This window comes from Hyla sarda, chromosome 6, assembly GCF_029499605.1.
Source record: "Hyla sarda isolate aHylSar1 chromosome 6, aHylSar1.hap1, whole genome shotgun sequence".
NCBI classification, from domain to species: domain Eukaryota; kingdom Metazoa; phylum Chordata; class Amphibia; order Anura; family Hylidae; genus Hyla; species Hyla sarda.
Window position 1 is genome coordinate 278,672,297 of NC_079194.1, and position 19,936 is coordinate 278,692,232.

A 19,936-nucleotide genomic window follows, 5' to 3' on the forward strand; every position below is an offset into this window, starting at 1 on the left:
AAGGATTAAGATTTTTTTAATAGAAGTAATTTACAAATCTGTTTAACTTTCTGGAACCAGTTGATATATAAAAAAAGTTTTTTCCTGGAATACCCCTTTAATGTTTTTTTATGCTCAATTTTAGATGTTAACTGAGGCTTACAGAGGAACTTTCATGTCCTGTGCCTGTGTTTCTGAGTGGCACAAAAGATTTAAGGAAGGTTGAGCGGTCGTAGATGATGAAAGGAAAGGATGCTCATCCGCAATAAAAGATTTATGGAGGGTCAAGAGGTCAAGATGATGAAAGGGTAGAATGCTCATTCACATCAAAAACAGTTTTAAAAAAAAGTACAAGACATTAAAAAAAAAAATCCTCTCCCCCTTATCAGAATGATGACAGACATGGTGACTATTGATAAAGAAGTGTGTAGGCAACTCATAACCAGAGAGAAAATCATAGGCAGATATTTGTAGACACATTTTGGAGCTTATTGTCATGAAACCGGGATCTTTCGGTACAATCCTAAAACCAAACTTTTGTCGATGCAATGGAAAACCCAACCTTTCTCAAAGCTGAAGAAAACACATCACAGTAGGTCCAAGTCTAAAGTGTACCTGTCGTTTCCAAAAACTTTTTATATAATGTAGATAATACCATTATATGTATATTTGTAATATACATTGGTTTAAAAAAAAAAATTATATTGTTGAGTGAAAAATGCTGTCCCTGCAGCTATTTCCTGTGTGTCTCTGTTAGGGAACCAAATACAGGAAGCATAGGCTCCTGGCTTGTCAATCATCCTGTTATGTGAGCCGGGGCGTTTCACAGAACCTCAGTGCACAGAGCCCTGCTTGTCCTCAGCATAAAGAGCCCTGCTTGTCCTCAGCATACAGAGCCCTGCTGCTTGCCCTTAGTTTAGAGCCCTGCTTGTCCTCAGTGTACACAGCCTGGCTTGTCCTTAGTGTACAGAGGCCTGCTTGTCCTCAGTGTACAGAGCCCTGCTTGTCCTCAGTGTACAGAGCCCTGCTTTTCCTCAGTGTACAGAGCCCTGCTTGTCCTCAGTGTACAGAGCCCTGCTTGTCCTCAGTGTACAGAGCCCTGCTTGTCCTCAGTGTGCAGAGCCCTGCTTGTCCTCACTGCACAGAGCCCTGCTTGTCCTTACTGCACAGAGCCCTGTTTCTCCTCAGTGTGCAGAGCCCTGCTTGTCCTCACTGCGCAGAGCCCTGCTTGTCCTCACTGCACAGAGCCCTGCTTGTCCTCAGTGTTCAGAGCCCTGCTTGTCCTCAGTGTGCAGAGCCCTGCTTGTCCTCACTGCACAGAGCTCTGCTTGTCCTCAGTGTACAGAGCCCTGTTTGTCTTCACTGCACAGAGCCCTGCTTGTCCTTAGTAAACAGAGCCCTGCTTGTCCTCAGTACAAAGAGCCCTGCTTATCCTCAGTGTACAGAGCCCAGCTTGTCCTCAGTGTATAGAGCCCTGCTTGTATCAGTGTACAGAGCCCTGCTTGTCCTCAGTGCCTCAGTGTACAGAGCCATGCTTGTCCTCAGTGTACAGAGCCCTGCTTGTCCTCAGTGTACAGAGCCCTGCTTGTCCTCAGTGTACAAAGCCCCGCTTGTCTTCACAGCACAGAGCCCTGTTTTTTTCTTAATTGCAGTGACCTGCTTGTCCTCACTGCAGAGAGCCCTGCTTGTCCTCAGTGAACAGAGCCCTGCTTGTACTCACTGCCCAGAGCCCTGCTTGTCTTCACAGCACAGAGCTCTGTTTTTTCTTCACTGCACAGAGACCTGCTTGTTCTCACTGCAGATAGTCCTGCTTTTCCTCAGTGCACAGAGCCCTGCTTGTCATCAGTGTACATAGCCCTGTTTGTCCTAAGTGTACAGAGGCCTGCTTGCCCTCACTGCACAGAGCCCTGCTTGTCCTCAACGCACATAGCCCTGCTTGTCCTCACTGCACAGAGCCCTGCTTGTCCTCACTGCACAGAGCCCTGCTTGTCCTCAGTGTAGAGAGCCCTGTTTGTCTTCAGTGCACAGAGCCCTGCTTGTCCTCAGCGCACAGAGCCCAGCTTGTCTTCAGTGTATAGAGCCCTGCTTGTCCTCAGTGCACAGAGCCCTGCCTGGACAGAGCACTGCTTGTCCTCAATGTACAGAGCCCTGCTTGTTCTCACTGCCCAGAGCGATGTTAGTAAACCCTGGAATGCAGAGGATCGCAATGGAGGGGAACATGACAGGGGGATTATGGCCAGGCAAGGAAGGGTTAATAGAAGGCTAAAGGAATGTGAGGGGAATAATGTGAGGGAAAGGTAGGAGGAGTCAAAGGGTATAAAACAAGGGAGGAAGAAGAGGAGTCAGGCAGTTAGTCTGCACAGACGAAGAGGATTCCCGCCCACCCTCCCTTGTGGTATCCTTTTATATCGCAGCAGTGGATGGGGCAGGAGAAGTATCTGGAGGCATCAGGTACTGTGGATCGGGAGTAAAGTGGGGCGTGGAGGATATACGCCCCGGTGGTATGGTTCCTGTGGCCATGGGGGGCCCAGGGAGGGATACAGGGCTCTGAAGGTGGTGCTCCCAGGCCAGGTGTTTGTCGGCCGGGAGTAAGAGTAGGAGGCCCCAGAGATTCATGTTGGTGAAACAAAGTGGACGGTGCCTCTGGGTCTTCTGTTAACGTTTTGGGTTCTAAAGAGTTATATGTTATATATGGTTGTTTTTGTATGATGTTCATACAAGTTATATTCATGGCACAATGTTTTAATTGTTATTTAATAAAAATAGGGCTGCTGTGGCCTTTGCACCATCCAGACATGTCTGTCATTATTGGTTGAGTTGGGTTGTATGGTCGGGGACAGGCAGCTAGAATCTCCCCTAGTCATGTCTTCACAGCACAGAGCCCCACTTTCCCTCAATGCACAGAGCCCTGTTTGTCTTCAGTGTACAGAGCCCTGCTTGTCCTCAGTGCAAATAGCCCTGCCTGTCCTCAGTGTACAGAGCCCCGCTTGTCCTCAGTGTACAGGGCCCTGCTTGTCCTGATTGTACAGAGCCCTGCTTGTCCTCAGTGTACATAGCCCTGCTTGTCCTGATTGTACAGAGCCCTGCCTGTCCTCAGTGTACAGAGCCCCGCTTGCCCTCAGTGTATAGGGCCCTGCTTGTCCTCAGTGCACAGAGCCCTGCTTGTCCTGATTGTACAGAGCCCTGCTTGTCCTCAGTGTACAGAGCCCTGCTTGCCCTCAGTGAACAGAGCCCTGCTTGTCCTCAGTGTATAGAGCCCTGCTTGTCCTCAGTGTACAGAGCCCTGCTTGTCCTCAGTGTACAGAGCCCTGCTTTTCCTCAGTGTACAGAGCCCTGCTTTTCCTCAGTGTACAGAGCCCTGCTTTTCCTCAGTGTACAGAGCCCTGCTTTTCCTCAGTGTACAGAGCCCTGCTTTTCCTCAGTGTACAGAGCCCTGCTTTTCCTGTGTACAGAGCCCTACTTGTCCTCAGTGTACAGAGCCCTGCTTGTCCTCAGTGCACAGAGCCCTGCTTGTCCTCAGTGAACAGAGCCCTACTTGTCCACCCAATCTTTTTGTATTTTGTCTGCTCAGAGACACAGCTGCAGGAACAAGCCAGGATTTTTTCACCCAAAAATATATAACATTTTTAAACCAATGTTTATTACAAATATACATTACTGTATATTATAGTAATTTAAAAAACGTTTGATGTGTCATAGAAACACGTAAGAAGTTTTACTGATTTACTGATCAGTAAAAGGAGTTGGGAGAAGCGCTCAACGTGTTTGTATTATCGTCTCTGTCCTCTATGCAGATGACAGGCGCCATACACTTTCTATAGTCCCCTGCAGCAAGGAGTGAGATGGGGAGAGAAGCCTAGCTGAGCTTGTTCTAGCGACCAGTGAGGGTCTCAGCACCCAGGCCCGACCGATCAAAACATTTACCATAACAGTATCTCTTCAAACAGTATGCGTGCAGAGGGGCTCCAAGCTTGCCTCTCCGTGGGTAAAAAAATGGAGGCCTTTTTGCACCTTGGAGGGTTGGATGGCCGAATCTCTAGGCAAAGGGTTTCAGTGAAGTATACAGAATTCCGAGTGTATTTTTAAAAACACACTATTTTATTGGTTAGCAGTGATATAGACAACGCGTTTTGCAAGGGGGCCCTCGCTTCATCAGGTCATATTTCTTTAGCTCCAAGACAAGCTCGGATCCTTCTTCACATGTCCATTACTGTCTGGCAGGTAAGTACTAAACTCAATTAATGGATATGGATAACCCCTTTAAAAAATACGGCAGTTTTTGCTATTTAACTTCAGTTCTTTGTTTTTTATTACACAATGTGTGAACTCTGCCTAAATGTCCTTTATATGGAATTTTAGTCAATATTGAACAAATTTGAGCTTTTTTGTTCTATGATACATATGGCTTTATTTTTATGTAATATTTAGTTTTTGTATTATTGGAGAAAATTTTTAATGAAAAAGATATAACAGTTTTTCACTTTAAACGGGTACTCCACAGAAGAAGTAAAAAAAAAAAAAAAATGCCCAGGCTCCTTGCTTAACCCCTTAAGGACCAAGTGTTTTTCTGTTTTTGCTCTTTCGTTTTTTCCTCCTTACCTTTTAAAAATCATAACCCTTTCAATTTTGCAAAACCATATGAGGGCTTTTTTTTTTGGCGCCACCAATTCTACTTTGTAATGACGTCAGTCATTTTAGTCAAAAATCTACAGTGAAACGGGAAGAAAAAATCATTGTACGACAAAATTGAAGAAAATACGCCATTTTGTAAATTTTGGGGGCTTCTGTTTCTACGCAGTACATTTTTCAGTAAAAAAATATCTTTATTCTGTAGGTCCATACGATTAAATTGATACCCTACTTATATAGGTGTGATTTTGTCATACTTCTGGAAAAAATCATAACTACATGCACGAAAATGTATACATTTAAAATTGTCATCTTCTGACCCCTATAACTTTTTTATTTTTTTGCATACTGGGCTGAGGGCTCATATTTTGTGCCGTGATCTGATTTTTTATCGGTACCATTTTTGTTTTGATGGACTTTTTGATCGCTTTTTATTCATTTTTTATGGTATAGAAAGTGACCAAAAATACGCTATTTTGGACTTTGGAATTTTTTTGCGCCATTGACCGTGCGGTTTCCGTGCATATTTGTGCGGATATATTTTTATAGTTCGGACATTTATGCATGCAGCGCTACCACATATGTTTAATTTTATTATGTTTATATGGAGTTTGGGAAAAGGGGGGGATTTAAACATTTAAGGAAGGGTTAAGGTGTGTGTTTTGAAACTTTTTTTTTTATACTTTTACTCCTCTTAGGGGACTTCTGGGAGGTATTATTTGATTCCTCAAACAGATCAATGTGGTTTCATAAAACCACATTGATCTGTGTGCTCTGCGCTCGATTGATAAAGCCTTGCCCTGCCAGGCTTTATCCTTCTCAGGACTGGAGCCAGCAGTGAAGGAGAGGTAAGCCCTCAGGTTATCTCAGAAGTAAATTGCCCATCCAACCCCCGCCCCCCACCCCCGCTCGATCGCACTGTGGGGGAGCGATCCCCTCCAGGGACGGGATAAAGGCACCTAAAGTGGCGATCTAAAGGGTTAAGAGCCGCATGTCGGCTATTAACGCCGGCCCCCAGCTACAGAAATCAGCTGGGGGCCAGCCGGTATGACGCGGGCTAGAGTCGGCAGCCCGCGTCATACCCTGTTAACGGCATATGGATAAGTATAGACGTCCACAGTTGTTAACAGGTTAAACAAAAAAAAAAAAGCCTATACCTTCATCTGCACTTCCCTGCTGCCTCTGGTATCATTGGACCCAATATTCAGCACTCTCCTCTTCCTGTGCTGGGACCCAATACGTCACATTGCTGCTGAGTCAATCAATGGTCGAATCAGTGTCCTACCTCAACAGGTGATTGGTTGACCTATTGGGCCTCAGTACCAGGAGGAAGAGCATGGTAGAGGTCATAAGAAGGGATACTGGAGGCAGTGGAGGAGCTTGGTAGAAAGTACCAACTTTCTTTCTTTCAAGCAGACAGTTTGGGCATGTTATTAAAAAATGCTTATTACCAGAGTGCCCCTTTAGGGCAAAAAGTGCATCCAAAAGCTTTGGGTTGGCTAATTATTGGTAGCTATGTTCTTCTTCTGTTTGTTTTTTTGTTTTTTTCTTTTTACTTTACTTTTTTTTTTATTTTACACATTGTGCCACCATAAGGTCATAACACATAAACACCTTTGTGGAGCATTTTGACATGACTTTACCCCTGTACAGGATTTGGACTGCAGAGGACTGGGGTAAAATTATTTTCTCTGATGAGGCCCCCTTCAGACTGTTTGGGACATGTAGAAGAATCAATGTCTGGAGAAGAAAAGGTGAACGTTATCATGAGCCCTATGTCATGCTTACATTAAAGCATCACCATCATGTGTGGGGTGGCTCTTCGTCAATAGGAGTGGGCTCGCTCACAATTTTGCCTAAGGATACAGCCATGAATGAAGAATGGGATCTAAACAATCTTCAAGATCATCTCCTATCCATCCAGGAGCAGTTTGGTGATGAACAATGCTTTCTTTAGCATAATGGAGCACAATGTCACAAGGAAAACGTCATAACTAAGTGGCTCGATTAACAAAATATTGAAATTTTGGGTCCATAGCAGAGAAACTCCACAGATCCCCCAGTCCCATTGAGAACCTTTAGTCAATCCTCAGAAAGCAGGTGGACAAACAAAAATGCAGAAATTGTGATAAATCTCAAGCAGTGACTAAAGGGGTAGTCCAGGGAACTGAACTTTTTAGTCATTTATCCCCTATTCACAGGATCAGAGATAAGTGATCGCAAGAGGTTCGACTCCCGGGGCTCTCTGAAATCTCCAGGCTGCTTAAAGGGGTACTCCAACCCTAGACATCTTATCCCCTATCCAAAGGATAGGGGATAAGATGTCTGATCGCGGGGGTCCCGCCACTGGGGACCCCCGCAATATTGCATGCGGCACCCACCTGTTTCTTGTCCGGAAGCGTTGGAGGCGGCCCAGTACAGGAGGTGTTACCCCGTACCCTTGCTGCCCTGTCAGGCAGCCTCCCTACAGTGTCCCCTGGCCCCCTTGTATCTGTTTCCCAATGTAAATATATTTCTAATGTATTATACCATGTAATGTGTTCAGAAAGCGTTGTCATTTTAAGACTGTTTACCATGTGACTTGTCATGTGATTGTTACCCCGGAGGTACTATTGACCAGGTGATCCCAGGGGTGACCTATGGGCTTTCCTGCTAGTCTCCCCCATATAAGCCCTGGGTGGAGCTTCTCTCTTTCCTTACAAGTCTCTGCTGAGGTCAAGTCTAGTCCTAGAGAGTGTCCAGAGTCACAGGAGGCCTCAAGTCCAGTCTGCAGCCACAACTAACCACAGTCTCAGTATTGTCAGTCATCAGTCAAGTCAAGTCAGTCACAGTCATAATTTGTCAAGTCAACGTGTCCTGCATTAAATTGACCCCATCTACTACAAGTCCCAACAAGCCCAGTCTCTGAGTCACTGGTCACCTCCATGGGCCCTGGCTGAACTGTATAGACTTTACCATCTGTCTAGCCTCAGTAAAGATACTGTTATCCATAACTTGGATTCAGAGTCATTATTGCCCCCGTGCCCAGCCCAGGATCCAGCGGTATACCTTCGGGTGGTATCGAGGATAAACCACGCCCTGACATCATGCATACAAGGGGTTAATGCCATCTGTCCCTAGGGTAACAACATCTGCCCTTATCACACCCTGTTACCCAGGGCCGGCCTTAGGTGTTCAGGAGCCCTGTGCGAGCTAACCTTGTGGCGCCACCCCCCCCCCCCCTATTACCACATAAACATATTAGGTGCAGTATAGCTCCCCGCATTAGGTGCAGTATAGTTCCCCACATTAGGTGCAGTATAGTTCCCCACATTAGGTGCAGTATAGTTCTACACATTAGGTGCAGTATAGTTCCCCACATTAGGTGCAGTATAGTTCTACACATTAGGTGCAGTATAGCTCTCCACATTAGGTGCAGTATAGTTCTACACATTAGGTGCAGTATAGCTCCCCACATTAGGTGCAGTATAGTTCTCCACATTAGGTGCAGTATAGTTCTACACATTAGGTGCAGTATAGCTCCCCACATTATGTGCAGTATAGTTCTACACATCAGGTGCAGTATAGCTCCTGTCACGATGCCGGCTGGCAGGTAGTGGATCCTCTGTGCCAGAGAGGGATGGCGAGGACCGCGCTAGTGGACCGGTTCTAAGCCACTACAGGTTTTCACCAGAGCCCGCCGCAAAGCGGGATGGTCTTACTGCGGCGGTAGTGACCAGGTCGTATCCACTAGCAACGGCTCACCTCTCTGACTGCTGAAGATAGGCGAGGTACAAGGGAGTAGGCAGAAGCAAAGTCGGACATAGCAGAAGGTCGGGGGCAGGCGGCAAGGTTCGTAGTCAGGGGAGATAGCAGAAGTTCTGGTACACAGGCTTTAAACACACAAAACGCTTTCACTAGGCACAAGGGCAACAAGATCCGGCAAGGGAGTGCATGGGAGGAGGTTAGATATAGTCAGGGACCAGGTGGAATCCAATTAAGCTAATTGGGCCAGGCACCAATCATTGGTGCACTGGCCCTTTAAGTCTCAGGGAGCTGGCGCGCGCGCGCCCTAGAGAGCGGAGCCGCGCGCGCCAGCACATGACACCAGGGGACGGGAACGGGTAAGTGACCTGGGACGCGATTCGCGAGCGGGCGCGTCCCGCTGTGCGAATCGCGTCCCCAACGGCCATGACAGTGCAGCGCTCCCGGTCAGCGGGACTGACCGGGGAGCTGCAGGGAGAAAGACGCCGTGAGCGCTCCGGGGAGGAGCGGGGACCCGGAGCGCTAGGCGTAACAGTACCCCCCCCCTTAGGTCTCCCCTTTTTTTTGTCCGGTGACTGCCTCCCCTGGGATGAGGACACCGGGAAGGAATGGATGGTTTCCTCAATGGCAGGCAGTACAGCAGGAGTAGGAATGGGGAGGGAGGGCAGAGGGTGAAGCTTGGCACGGGGCAGGGAGACACAAGGACGGGAGCCATGAGGGACCACAGAGGCTTGCCTGAAGGGACTGGGAGGGGGGGAGAGGCATTTTCTGTGGCAGGCAGAGTCCCTAACGACTTTAGGGGGACCGGATACAGGAGGAACCACAGGGTCACGGCAGGGAGTACTGGGAACTGGTTTAAGGCAGTCCTTGGAACAAGAGGGACCCCAACTCTTGATCCCCCCAGTGGACCAGTCCAGGGTTGGGGAATGGTGTAGAAGCCAGGGTAGTCCAAGGAGAACTTCGGAAGTGCAATTGGGAAGGACAAAAAATTCAATTTTCTCGTGATGAGATCCGATGCACATTAGGAGGGGCTCCGTACGGTAACGCACGGTGCAATCCAACCTGGCTCCGTTGACCGCGGAAATGTGGAGTGGCTTGACAAGACGGGTCACCGGAATGCAGAATTTATTCAACAAGGACTCCCGAATAAAATTCCCAGAAGCACCAGAGTCCAGGCAGGCCACGGCTGAGAGGGAAGAGCTGGCTGAAGTAGAAATCCGTACAGGCACCGTGAGACGTGGAGAAGCCGACTTAGCATCCAGAGACGCCACACCCACGAGAGCTGGGTGCGAGCGTGCGTTTCCCAGACGTGGAGGACGGATAGGGCAATCCACCAAAAAATGTTCGGTACTGGCACAGTACAGACAAAGATTCTCTTGCTTACGGCGATTCCTCTCTTCCAGGGTCAGGCGAGACCGATCCACTTGCATGGCTTCCTCGGCGGGAGGCCTAGGCGCAGATTGCAGTGGAGACTGTGGGAGAGGTGTCCAGAGATCTAAGTCTTTTTCCTGGCGGAGCTCTTGATGTCTCTCAGAAAAACGCATGTCAATGCGAGTGGCTAGATGAATGAGTTCATGTAGATTAGCAGGAGTTTCTCGTGCGGCCAGAACATCTTTAATGTTGCTGGATAGGCCTTTTTTAAAGGTCGCGCAGAGGGCCTCATTATTCCAGGAAAGTTCAGAAGCAAGAGTACGGAATTGTATGGCGTACTCGCCAACGGAAGAATTACCCTGGACCAGGTTCAGCAGGGCAGTCTCAGCAGAAGAGGCTCGGGCAGGTTCCTCAAAGACACTTCGAATTTCCGAGAAGAAGGAGTGTACAGAGGCAGTGACGGGGTCATTGCGGTCCCAGAGCGGTGTGGCCCATGACAGAGCTTTTCCAGACAGAAGGCTGACTACGAAAGCCACCTTAGACCTTTCAGTAGGAAACTGGTCCGACATCATCTCCAAGTGCAGAGAACATTGCGAAAGGAAGCCACGGCAAAACTTAGAGTCCCCATTAAATTTGTCCGGCAAGGACAGGCGGAGGCTAGGAGTGGCCACTCGCTGCGGAAGGGGTGCAGGAGCTGGCGGAGGAGATGATTGCTGCTGAAGTTGCGACTGAAGTTGCTGCACAATGGTGAATACTTCCGACAGCTGGTGGGTTAGATGGGCGATCTGTCGGGATTGCTGGGCGACCACCGTGGTGATATCAGAGATATAAGGCAGAGGGACGTCAGCGGGATCCATGGCCGGATCTACTGTCACGATGCCGGCTGGCATGTACTGGATCCTCTGTGCCAGAGAGGGATGGCGAGGACCGCGCTAGTGGACCGGTTCTAAGCCACTACAGGTTTTCACCAGAGCCCGCCGCAAAGCGGGATGGTCTTGCTGCGGCGGTAGTGACCAGGTCGTATCCACTAGCAACGGCTCACCTCTCTGACTGCTGAAGATAGGCGAGGTACAAGGGAGTAGGCAGAAGCAAAGTCGGACGTAGCAGAAGGTCGGGGGCAGGCGGCAAGGTTCGTAGTCAGGGGAGATAGCAGAAGTTCTGGTACACAGGCTTTAAACACACAAAACGCTTTCACTAGGCACAAGGGCAACAAGATCCGGCAAGGGAGTGCATGGGAGGAGGTTAGATATAGTCAGGGACCAGGTGGAATCCAATTAAGCTAATTGGGCCAGGCACCAATCATTGGTGCACTGGCCCTTTAAGTCTCAGGGAGCTGGCGCGCGCGCGCCCTAGAGAGCGGAGCCGCGCGCGCCAGCACATGACACCAGGGGACGGGAACGGGTAAGTGACCTGGGACGCGATTCGCGAGCGGGCGCGTCCCGCTGTGCGAATCGCGTCCCCAACGGCCATGACAGTGCAGCGCTCCCGGTCAGCGGGACTGACCGGGGAGCTGCAGGGAGAAAGACGCCGTGAGCGCTCCGGGGAGGAGCGGGGACCCGGAGCGCTAGGCGTAACAGCTCCCCACATTAGGTGCAGTATAGTTCTACACATTAGGTGCAGTATAGCTCCCCACATTAGGTGCAGTATAGTTCCCCACATTAGGTGCAGTATAGCTCCCCACATTAGGTGCAGTATAGTTCTACACATTAGGTGCAGTATAGGTCCCCACATTATGTGCAGTATAGTTCCCCACATTAGGTGCAGTATAGTTCTCCACATTAGGTGCAGTATAGCTACCCACATTAGGTGCAGTACAGTTCCCCCACATTAGGTACGCAGTACAGTTCCCCCACATTAGGTACGCAGTACAGTTCCCCCACATTAGATGCAGTATAGTTCCCCCACAGACATACAGCCTCCAGCCATATACAGTGTATGGCTGGAGGCTGTATGTCTGTGTACTGCCCCACTTCAGTGTTCCGACCACCACTTCGGGGTCACGATCTGCTATGGCCTATAGACCATAGCAGTAGGTCCTGGGACTGGAGGAGTGGTGCTCGGAACACTGAAGATGACATACAACATACAGGTAACTTACCATGCGAGCGCGCGTCCTCTTCCTCGCTGCTCCGCTTTTCTGTTGCTATGGGCGCACGCAGAATTTTGTAGAGAAGCTTTTGGGATTCCTCCCTTTATCAAGTTAAAAGCAAATCTAAGCTCACAAGCAGAAGATACAGGTTACATCTCACAAATATGCAGGGGTTAAGACGATAGATGTATAGGGAGAGGTATAAGCAGTAGAAAGAGAGAAGTGCTCATGCCGCTGTACAGAACACTGATGAGACCTCACTTGGAGTATTGTGCGCAGTACTGGAGGCCGTATCTCCAGAAGGATATAGATACTCTAGAGAGAGTTCAGAGAAGATACTAAACTAGTACATGGATTGCAGGATAAAACTTACCAGGAAAAGTTAAAGGACCTTAACATGTATAGAAGAAAGAAGAGACAGAGGGGATATGATAGAGACTTTTAAATACATAAAGGGAATCAACACGGTAAAGGAGGAGAGCATATTTAAAAGAAGAAAAACTACCACAAGAGGACATACTTTAGATTAGAGGGGCAAAGGTTTAAAAGTAATATCTGGAAGTATTACTTTACTGAGAGAGTAGTGGATGCATGGAATAGCCTTCCTGTAGAAGTGGTCGCTGCAAATACAGTGAAGGAGATTAAGCATGCATGGGATAAGTATAAGGCTATTCTTCATATAAGATAGAGATAAGCATAAGGCTATCCTTCATATAAGATAGAGATAGGCATAATGCTATCCTTCATATAAGATAGAGATAGGTATAAGGCCATCCTTCATATAAGATAGAGATAGGCATAAAGCTATCCTTCATATAAGATAGAGATAGGCATAAGGCTGTCCTTCATATAAGATAGGGATAGGCATAAGGCTATCCTTCATATAAGATAGAGATAAGCATAAGGCTATCCTTCATATAAGATAGAGATAGGCATAAGGCTATCCTTCATATAAGATAGGGCCAGGGACTATTGATAGTATTCAGATTATTGGGCAGACTAGATGGGCCAAATGGTTCTTATCTGCAGACACATTCTATGTTTCTATAGATGTGGAGAATTCACACTAAGATGGGCCATAAATTATCCTGCTATAGGAACATAGACTAAATAGATAAGGATGAGAAAAAGGGGAAGGGAGGGGGGAGCAGGGGGGAGACTGATAATTAAGCAGGACACATTGAGACGCAAAAGAGAATCCAGTCTATAGCACAGGTTATAAGAAATTTTGATAATGAGATAAGAAGCTCAAATTCACATTTGTCTTAACCCCTGCATATTTGTGAGCTGTAACCTGTGCCTTCTGCTTGTAAGCTTAGATTTGGCTTTGGACTTGATAAAGGGAGGAATCCCAAAAGCTTGTCCACAAAATTCTGTTAAAATTCCAATAAAAAAGGTATTACAAGATACTGCAACATTTTTTGATTTGCATCTGCATCACCGGACTAATACGGCTACTCAAATTTACTATATATATATATATATATATATATATATATATATATATATATATATATATATAAATGCAAAGTATTATACAGTGCACAATGAAATCAATAGGCTGTCCTTGTAATAATGGCACCCTCAGGGTGAATAGTCATGAGATTGTGACTAGTCATTGACTACACAGGACACCTTGTGTCATTTCGTACTCATAACAATGTTAAATGTGCTATATAACTATAAACGACACGAAAATCTCAAAGAGAGGCAAAAGCGGTCTTATGAGGCGCTGCTTAGGAGATCACAAAACGAAGAGACTCAAGCCAGCACAGGACAAAGTAGTTTTTATTTGCAAAAAGGACAACGCGTTTCGGCACACACAAAGTGCCTTCCTCAGGTCCAAACGTGTAACAGCTGACCACGCCAGCGCCACAACACACAGGACTCCTTACAAGTATCTCTTCAGCAATTGACGAGTGCTGTTACACGTTTGGAACTGAGGAAGGCACTTTGTACGTGCCGAAACGCGTTGTCCTTTTTGCAAATAAAAACTACTTGTCCTGTGCTGGCTTGAGTCTCTTCGTTTTGTGATCTCCTAAGCAGCACCTAATAAGACCGCTTTTGCCTCTCTTTGAGATTTTCGTGTCGTAAATACTGGTTCTTCCTGCTAAGAGTCCAGTCCCGGTCTGAGTGCAGCAGCTTTCTTATATCTCGACCCATTGATCCTCCACAGAGACTTGGACCAACGGGTAATTTCACCTAGTTGCGGTGGAGGGCTCTATAGATCTTTTACCTATTATAAAGGGAGCGCCCCCTGTCTCTCGTTTTTATCCTCTTTTATTTCTGATATAACTATAAAAACATTTAGGTGACGCTCAACGTTTATGTGTGTGTTATATGGTCCGTAAATAACAACCAATCCTGCCCTCCACAGTACAGGGGACCCCACGGTCAGCACCTAGGGTGTCAATACAATGTCATAACATTATCACAACGTGGGCTGCTTACGCAATGTGTTAACCCCCGTTATAGCGACTATATCCAGGAAGAACACATCAGTAATTCCCCAGTATGTTATCACACATTTACAGCTGTCTATGCCTCGTATCAGTAATATCCCAATAAGTCCTTGCAAATTCAGAATCATATGACAAATCGGAAAGTCCTAAGACCTACGGGATCTCCGTGCAGAAATCCGATCAGAAATTCCGTTCGGAGATCACGCTGCACCAGTCTAGCATTGGTGTGAATGGGTCTTTAAAGGGTAGCTCCCACCATCCTATTTTTTTTCTGTCCCTGCCTATTGCAAATCTATCCCTAACCCCCTCCCTGCTTTAAATTTTTACTATATTAAAAATGCCTTTTGTCTGCCTGGCAGTGTGCTCACTACCAGGCAGACTTCCCCAGCAGGCACCACGTCACTGATGCCTGCTAGGGGGGGACTTCCGCCCTTAGTTCATCTACACAGGGTGCCTCCAGCTGTTTCACCACTACAACTCCCAGCTTGCCCTGACATCTACTGGCTGTCAGGGCATGCTGGGAGTTGTAATATTGAAACAGCTGGAGGCACCCTGTGTAGATAAACTATTAGTTACATGCTGCGCTAGCCCGTTCCCTCCGTCTCCCTCCCCCCTCATACCCCGTTCCCTCCATCACAAACCCCCCTCCCGCATACCCCGTTCCCTCATCACACTTACTGCAGAGTCCGGCAGCGGGAGTGCAGGGACAGCGGCGGCGACGAGGCGGCGACGATGTGCGGGAGGAGTGGCCTCCCAGCCAGTGGCCGGGGAGCCAATGCGCTCGCTTCCTGCCTGTCTGATTGACAGGCAGGGAGCGAGCGCAGGCTGAATGAAAAGGGACCGATGCCCGGCCGCATCAGTCCTTTTTCAGGCGTGACGTCACGCCAGGCTGCAGCCGGCCACTAGGAGGGAGACCCCTAGTGGCCGGTTTTCAAATGTAAATTAAAGCATTTTAATAAAAAAAATAATAATAATAATAAAAGTATATTAGAGATATGTTGTAGTACATATGTACTACAACATATCAAAAAATAAAGTTGGTGACAGTGCCCATTTAACTACAATTCTGCGGCAGAAATTCAAATGGCGACAGAAAGATCATGTTTTATGATCCGTATGGCAAGTCTGTATTGGTGTCAATGGTGACGACGCAGGTCTGAAGGATTTCGGTGGCCGCTCGGACCGATACTCCAACCCTGAATATCTCCGAGCGGATATTCCGCAGTGTAAACATAAGGGTGCATTCGCACATACCAGATCCGCTTCAGACGCGAGGGTGCGGGTCCCGTTGCAGACTTTATTGACATGTCCATCAAAAATACGAAGCGCTTTGTAATATAATATAATTTTACAACTTCGGATCTGCAACTTTAAATCTGTGGCAGATTTGGCATGTGTGAATGCGCCCTTTATTTTTTTATTTTTTTTATTTTTTTAAATAAGAAATTACGCACACTACCCCCAAATAGATGTAGCAGAGCTTAGTCTATCATTTGTGATCCTCATTTAAATGCAACCATACAAAAGTGACAATAACAAAAAGACCATGGGGGGCATTTATCACTGTCTTTAGAGCTGTTTTTGTGTGTGGATTTGTCTTTATTTTGGCGCAGCACTGTATCTCAGGCTATTTTTTGCGAATTTTTAGGGTTTACACCTTTTTTTTTTAAAAAGAGTGTACAGACCAGCTGTTAAAGGGGTACTCCACCCCTAGACATCTTATCGGCTGGAGGGTCTGGGTCGTGACCACGGGAACGGAATTCCGTGACGTCACGACTCTGCCCCCGTGTGACATCACGCCCCGTCCCCTCAATGCAAGTCTATGGGAGGGGGCGTGACGGCTGTCACGCCCCCTCCCATAGACTTGCATTGAGGGGACGGGGCGTGACGTCACGGACTTTCGTTCCCGTGGTCGCGACCCAGACCCTCCAGCGCTTCCGGACAAGAGACAGGTGGGTGCCGCATGCAATATTGCGGGGGTCCCAAGCGGCGGGACCCCCGCGATCAGACATCTTATCCCCTAACATATCATGTCTAGGGGTGGAGTACCCCTTTAAGGTCAGTCTTGTGCAGTAGTAATACATTTATCGACTGCGACTTTTTTTTTTTTTTTTTTTAAAGTCGCAAAAACCACCAAAAAGTGGCAAAACTACACCAGTCCAGAGAGCTTAGATGACACATTTCTTAGTAAATGCCCCCCGCCCATGATCTTGACTTTCTTTATGTTACTATAAATGGAGCTGTGTGTTTGTACTATACCAGTGTTTCCCAACCAGGTTGCCCACAGCCTTTGTAAAACTTTGTCTGTCCGTCTGTCATCTGTCCATGTGCATTACCTTACATTTATCAGTGTTGAACCTCATCTGCCACTTCCCAGCCCAAACCTCCAACCTATCCAGATCCATTTGTAACAGTGCACTGTCCTCTATAGTGTTTACCGCTTTACAGAGTTTAGTATCATCTGCAAAGATTGTTACTTTACTATTCAACCCCTCTACGAGGTCATTAATAAATATATTAAACCAAAACCACCAAAAAGTGGCAAAACTACACCAGTCCAGAGAGCTTAGATCACACATATCTTAGTAAATGCCCCCCGCCCATGATCTTGACTTTCCTTATGTTACTATAAATGGAGCTGTGTGTTTTATACTATACCAGTGTTTCCCAACCAGGATGCCCACAGCCTTTGTAAAACTTCGTCTGTCCGGAGCATGCTGGGAGTTGCAGTTTCGCCACAGCTGGAGGCACCCTGGATGGGAAACGCTGTATAAGGGTCAGTTCACACGCGAGTATTTTCTTCTGCAGATTTACCGTAGCTGATTGTGCTGCCCATTGAAGTCAATGGGCAGCATAAATCTGCAGCAAAAATTTGTGCGTGTGAACTCCCCCTTATACCGCACGTGCACCAAATGTCACTACGTCCCTACTGTAAAAAACCTTCAGCCAATAGAATGAACACAAATACTCTATTATTGTATCGAATACAAGCAATACAGACGGCCATATATCCACATGTTATAAACATAGTAGATACCGTAACACCATAGAATTGTGTTTCCCAACCGGGGTGCCTCCAGCTGTTGCAAAACTACAACTCTACAACTACAACTATTTAGAATGAACACAAATACTCTATTTTTGTATGGAACACAATACAGACGGCCATATATCCACCTGTTATAAACATAGTAGATATTGTAACACCATAGAACTGTGTTTCCCAATCGGGGTGCCTCCAGCTGTTGCAAAACTACAACTCTACAACTACAACTATTTAGAATGAGCACAAATATGCTATTTTTGTATCAAACACAATACAGATGGCCATATATCCACCTGTTATAAACATAGTAGATATTGTAACTCCATAGAACTGTGTTTCTCAACCGGGGTGCCTCCAGCTGTTGCAAAACTACAACTCTACAACTATTTAGAATGAACACAAATACACTATTTTTGTATAGAACACAAGCAATACAGACGGCCATATATAGACATGTTATAAACATAGTAGATATTGTAACACCATAGAACTGTGTTTCCCAACCGGGGTGCCTCCAGCTGTTGCAAAACTACAACTCTATAACTATTTAGAATGAACACAAATACGCTATTTTTGTATCGAACACAAGCAATACAGACGGCCATATATCCACATGTCATAAACATCGTAGATAACGTGACACCTTAGAACAGTGTTTCCCAACCAGAGTGCCTCCAGCTGTTGCAAAACTACAACTCCCAGCATGCCCGGACAGCCTTCGGCTGTCCGGGCATGCTGGGAGTTGTAGTTTTGCAATAGGTAAAGGCACCCCGGTTGGGAAACACTGCGGTGGAAAGTAGTGGTAATTGGATGTATAGGGAAAAAGCAACCTATAGATATACAACCGGCACATAGCACAGCGACTACAACCCCCAGCATCTCCTGAGAGCAGCAGCTGGCAGAGCAGTGCCATGTCCCTGAGGCTGGTGATGGGTGCAGCTGGCACAGCTGGCAGGGCAGTGCCATATCCAGTGTATAGAGTGCAGAGCAGCATTGCACCTACCTCAGTCCAGAGCTTGTGACAGGACTCAGCCCCTCTGTGTCACTTTTCACCGCCCAGACCCCCCCTCCTGTGGTAGAATGTGAGTTACACTTCCTCCCTCAGCATCTGGGCAGGAAACAGCAACAGATAATGAACATATTGCGTTTAACCCCCAACAAAACAACATCCTCTGCTGGCATGTGAGGAGTGATCCCAGGAGGTGCCCAGCCTGGTGACACCCTTCACGCTGCCCGTCATACTGAGACTGCCAGGGGGCACAACCACCACCAAGTTCTGTGCAGGTCCCAGCCCTTCATTGTGGTGTCCTCTGCCTAGAACTCAATAGAACTAATGTAAGCTTCATTACAACTCTCACCCATCTGTCCCAGATCCCTGAATGGCTGCCTCCTAGTACCGGCAGAAGTCAGCAATGTTAGGTGATTATTGGTTAGGTTACAGTCAGTAAAATCATCATGAATAGTAGTTGTACTAGGGGCATAACCAGGGGTCAAGTCCTGGGTAAAAAAGTGAGGGAACTCACCCAAGATTTCCACTCAAGAGTTGGTCCTACAGGACTCCTGCTAATGGGAATGGTGTTCCTGCTGTGAAAAAAGTGCAGGAACTCAGTTCCAACAGGTTCCTGCAGGACTTGAGCCCTGGGCATAACAAGTAATTATGAGGGGGCATAGCAAAACATGGAGAGAGACATGTCCCCGCAACCCCCTTCACCACCTTTACCAGCAGCTTCACACATGAAAAAGCTTATTTTTGACTCCCTAAAGTAGATGGATAATGTGCACAGTGATGTCACAGTACAGGGACGATATACACTATGAGGTCATAATAAAGAGATAAGGCACATTGTTATGTCACACTACAGGCATAATGTTCACAGTGATGTAACAGTACAGGAATAATAAACACAGTGATGTCACAGTACAGGGATAATGCACATAGTGATGTCACAGTACAGGGATAATGCACATAGTGATGTCACAGTACAGGGATAATGAACACAGTGATGTCACAGTACAGGGGTAATGAACACAGTGGTGTCACAGTACAGGGATAATACACAGTGATGTCACAGTACAGGGATAATGCACATAGTGATGTCACAGTACAGGGATAATGCACACAGTGATGTCACAGTACAGGGATAATGCACATAGTGATGTCACAGTACAGGGATAATGAACACAGTGATGTTACAGTACAGGGATAATGCACACAGTGATGTCACAGTACAGGGATAATGTGCATTTTCTCTGTACTGTGACATCGCTGCGTGTATTAGGTGATTATCAGTTAGTTTACAGTCAGTAAAATCATCATAAATAGTAGTTGTACTAGGGGCACAACAAGTAATTATGGGGGGGGGGGGGCCGTTTGAAGGAATTTGGGGGCCCCAAGCAAAATGGACATGGAGGCCCCCCCCCCCCTTTGATGTTCACGCACGTCACACTCTAGGGCCGGCGTCAGGACTTAGTAACGCCGGCCCTTGAATTCTGGGAGCGCAACGTGAACGAACGTCGATACGACGCACATTAGGTGCAGCAGAGTTCCCCCCACATTAGGTGCAGCAGAGTTCCCCCCACATTAGGTAGGCAGTGTTCCCCCCACATTAGGTGCAG

At 47.1% G+C, this 19,936-nt stretch overlaps 1 protein-coding gene across 3 annotated transcripts in view; it reads right to left on the bottom strand.

The window, feature by feature from the left end:
* The window catches only part of RASGRP2 (RAS guanyl releasing protein 2), a 179,143-nt gene extending 160,429 nt beyond the window's left edge, over positions 1–18,714 (bottom strand). Inside the window, exon 1 of one of the 3 annotated variants that reach the window (XM_056527439.1) lies at positions 18,679–18,714. Coding sequence is in view for 1 of the 3 variants with exons in the window: in XM_056527433.1 (XP_056383408.1) it covers positions 7,182–7,196 (15 nt within the window). In the remaining 2 variants the exon portion in view is untranslated. Of the gene's footprint in view, positions 1–7,181; positions 7,231–18,323; positions 18,349–18,678 lie in introns of those variants that run through there. The other 2 variants (XM_056527436.1, XM_056527433.1) reach the window with 2 other exon arrangements.
* Between the last annotated feature and the right edge of the window lie 1,222 nt (positions 18,715–19,936).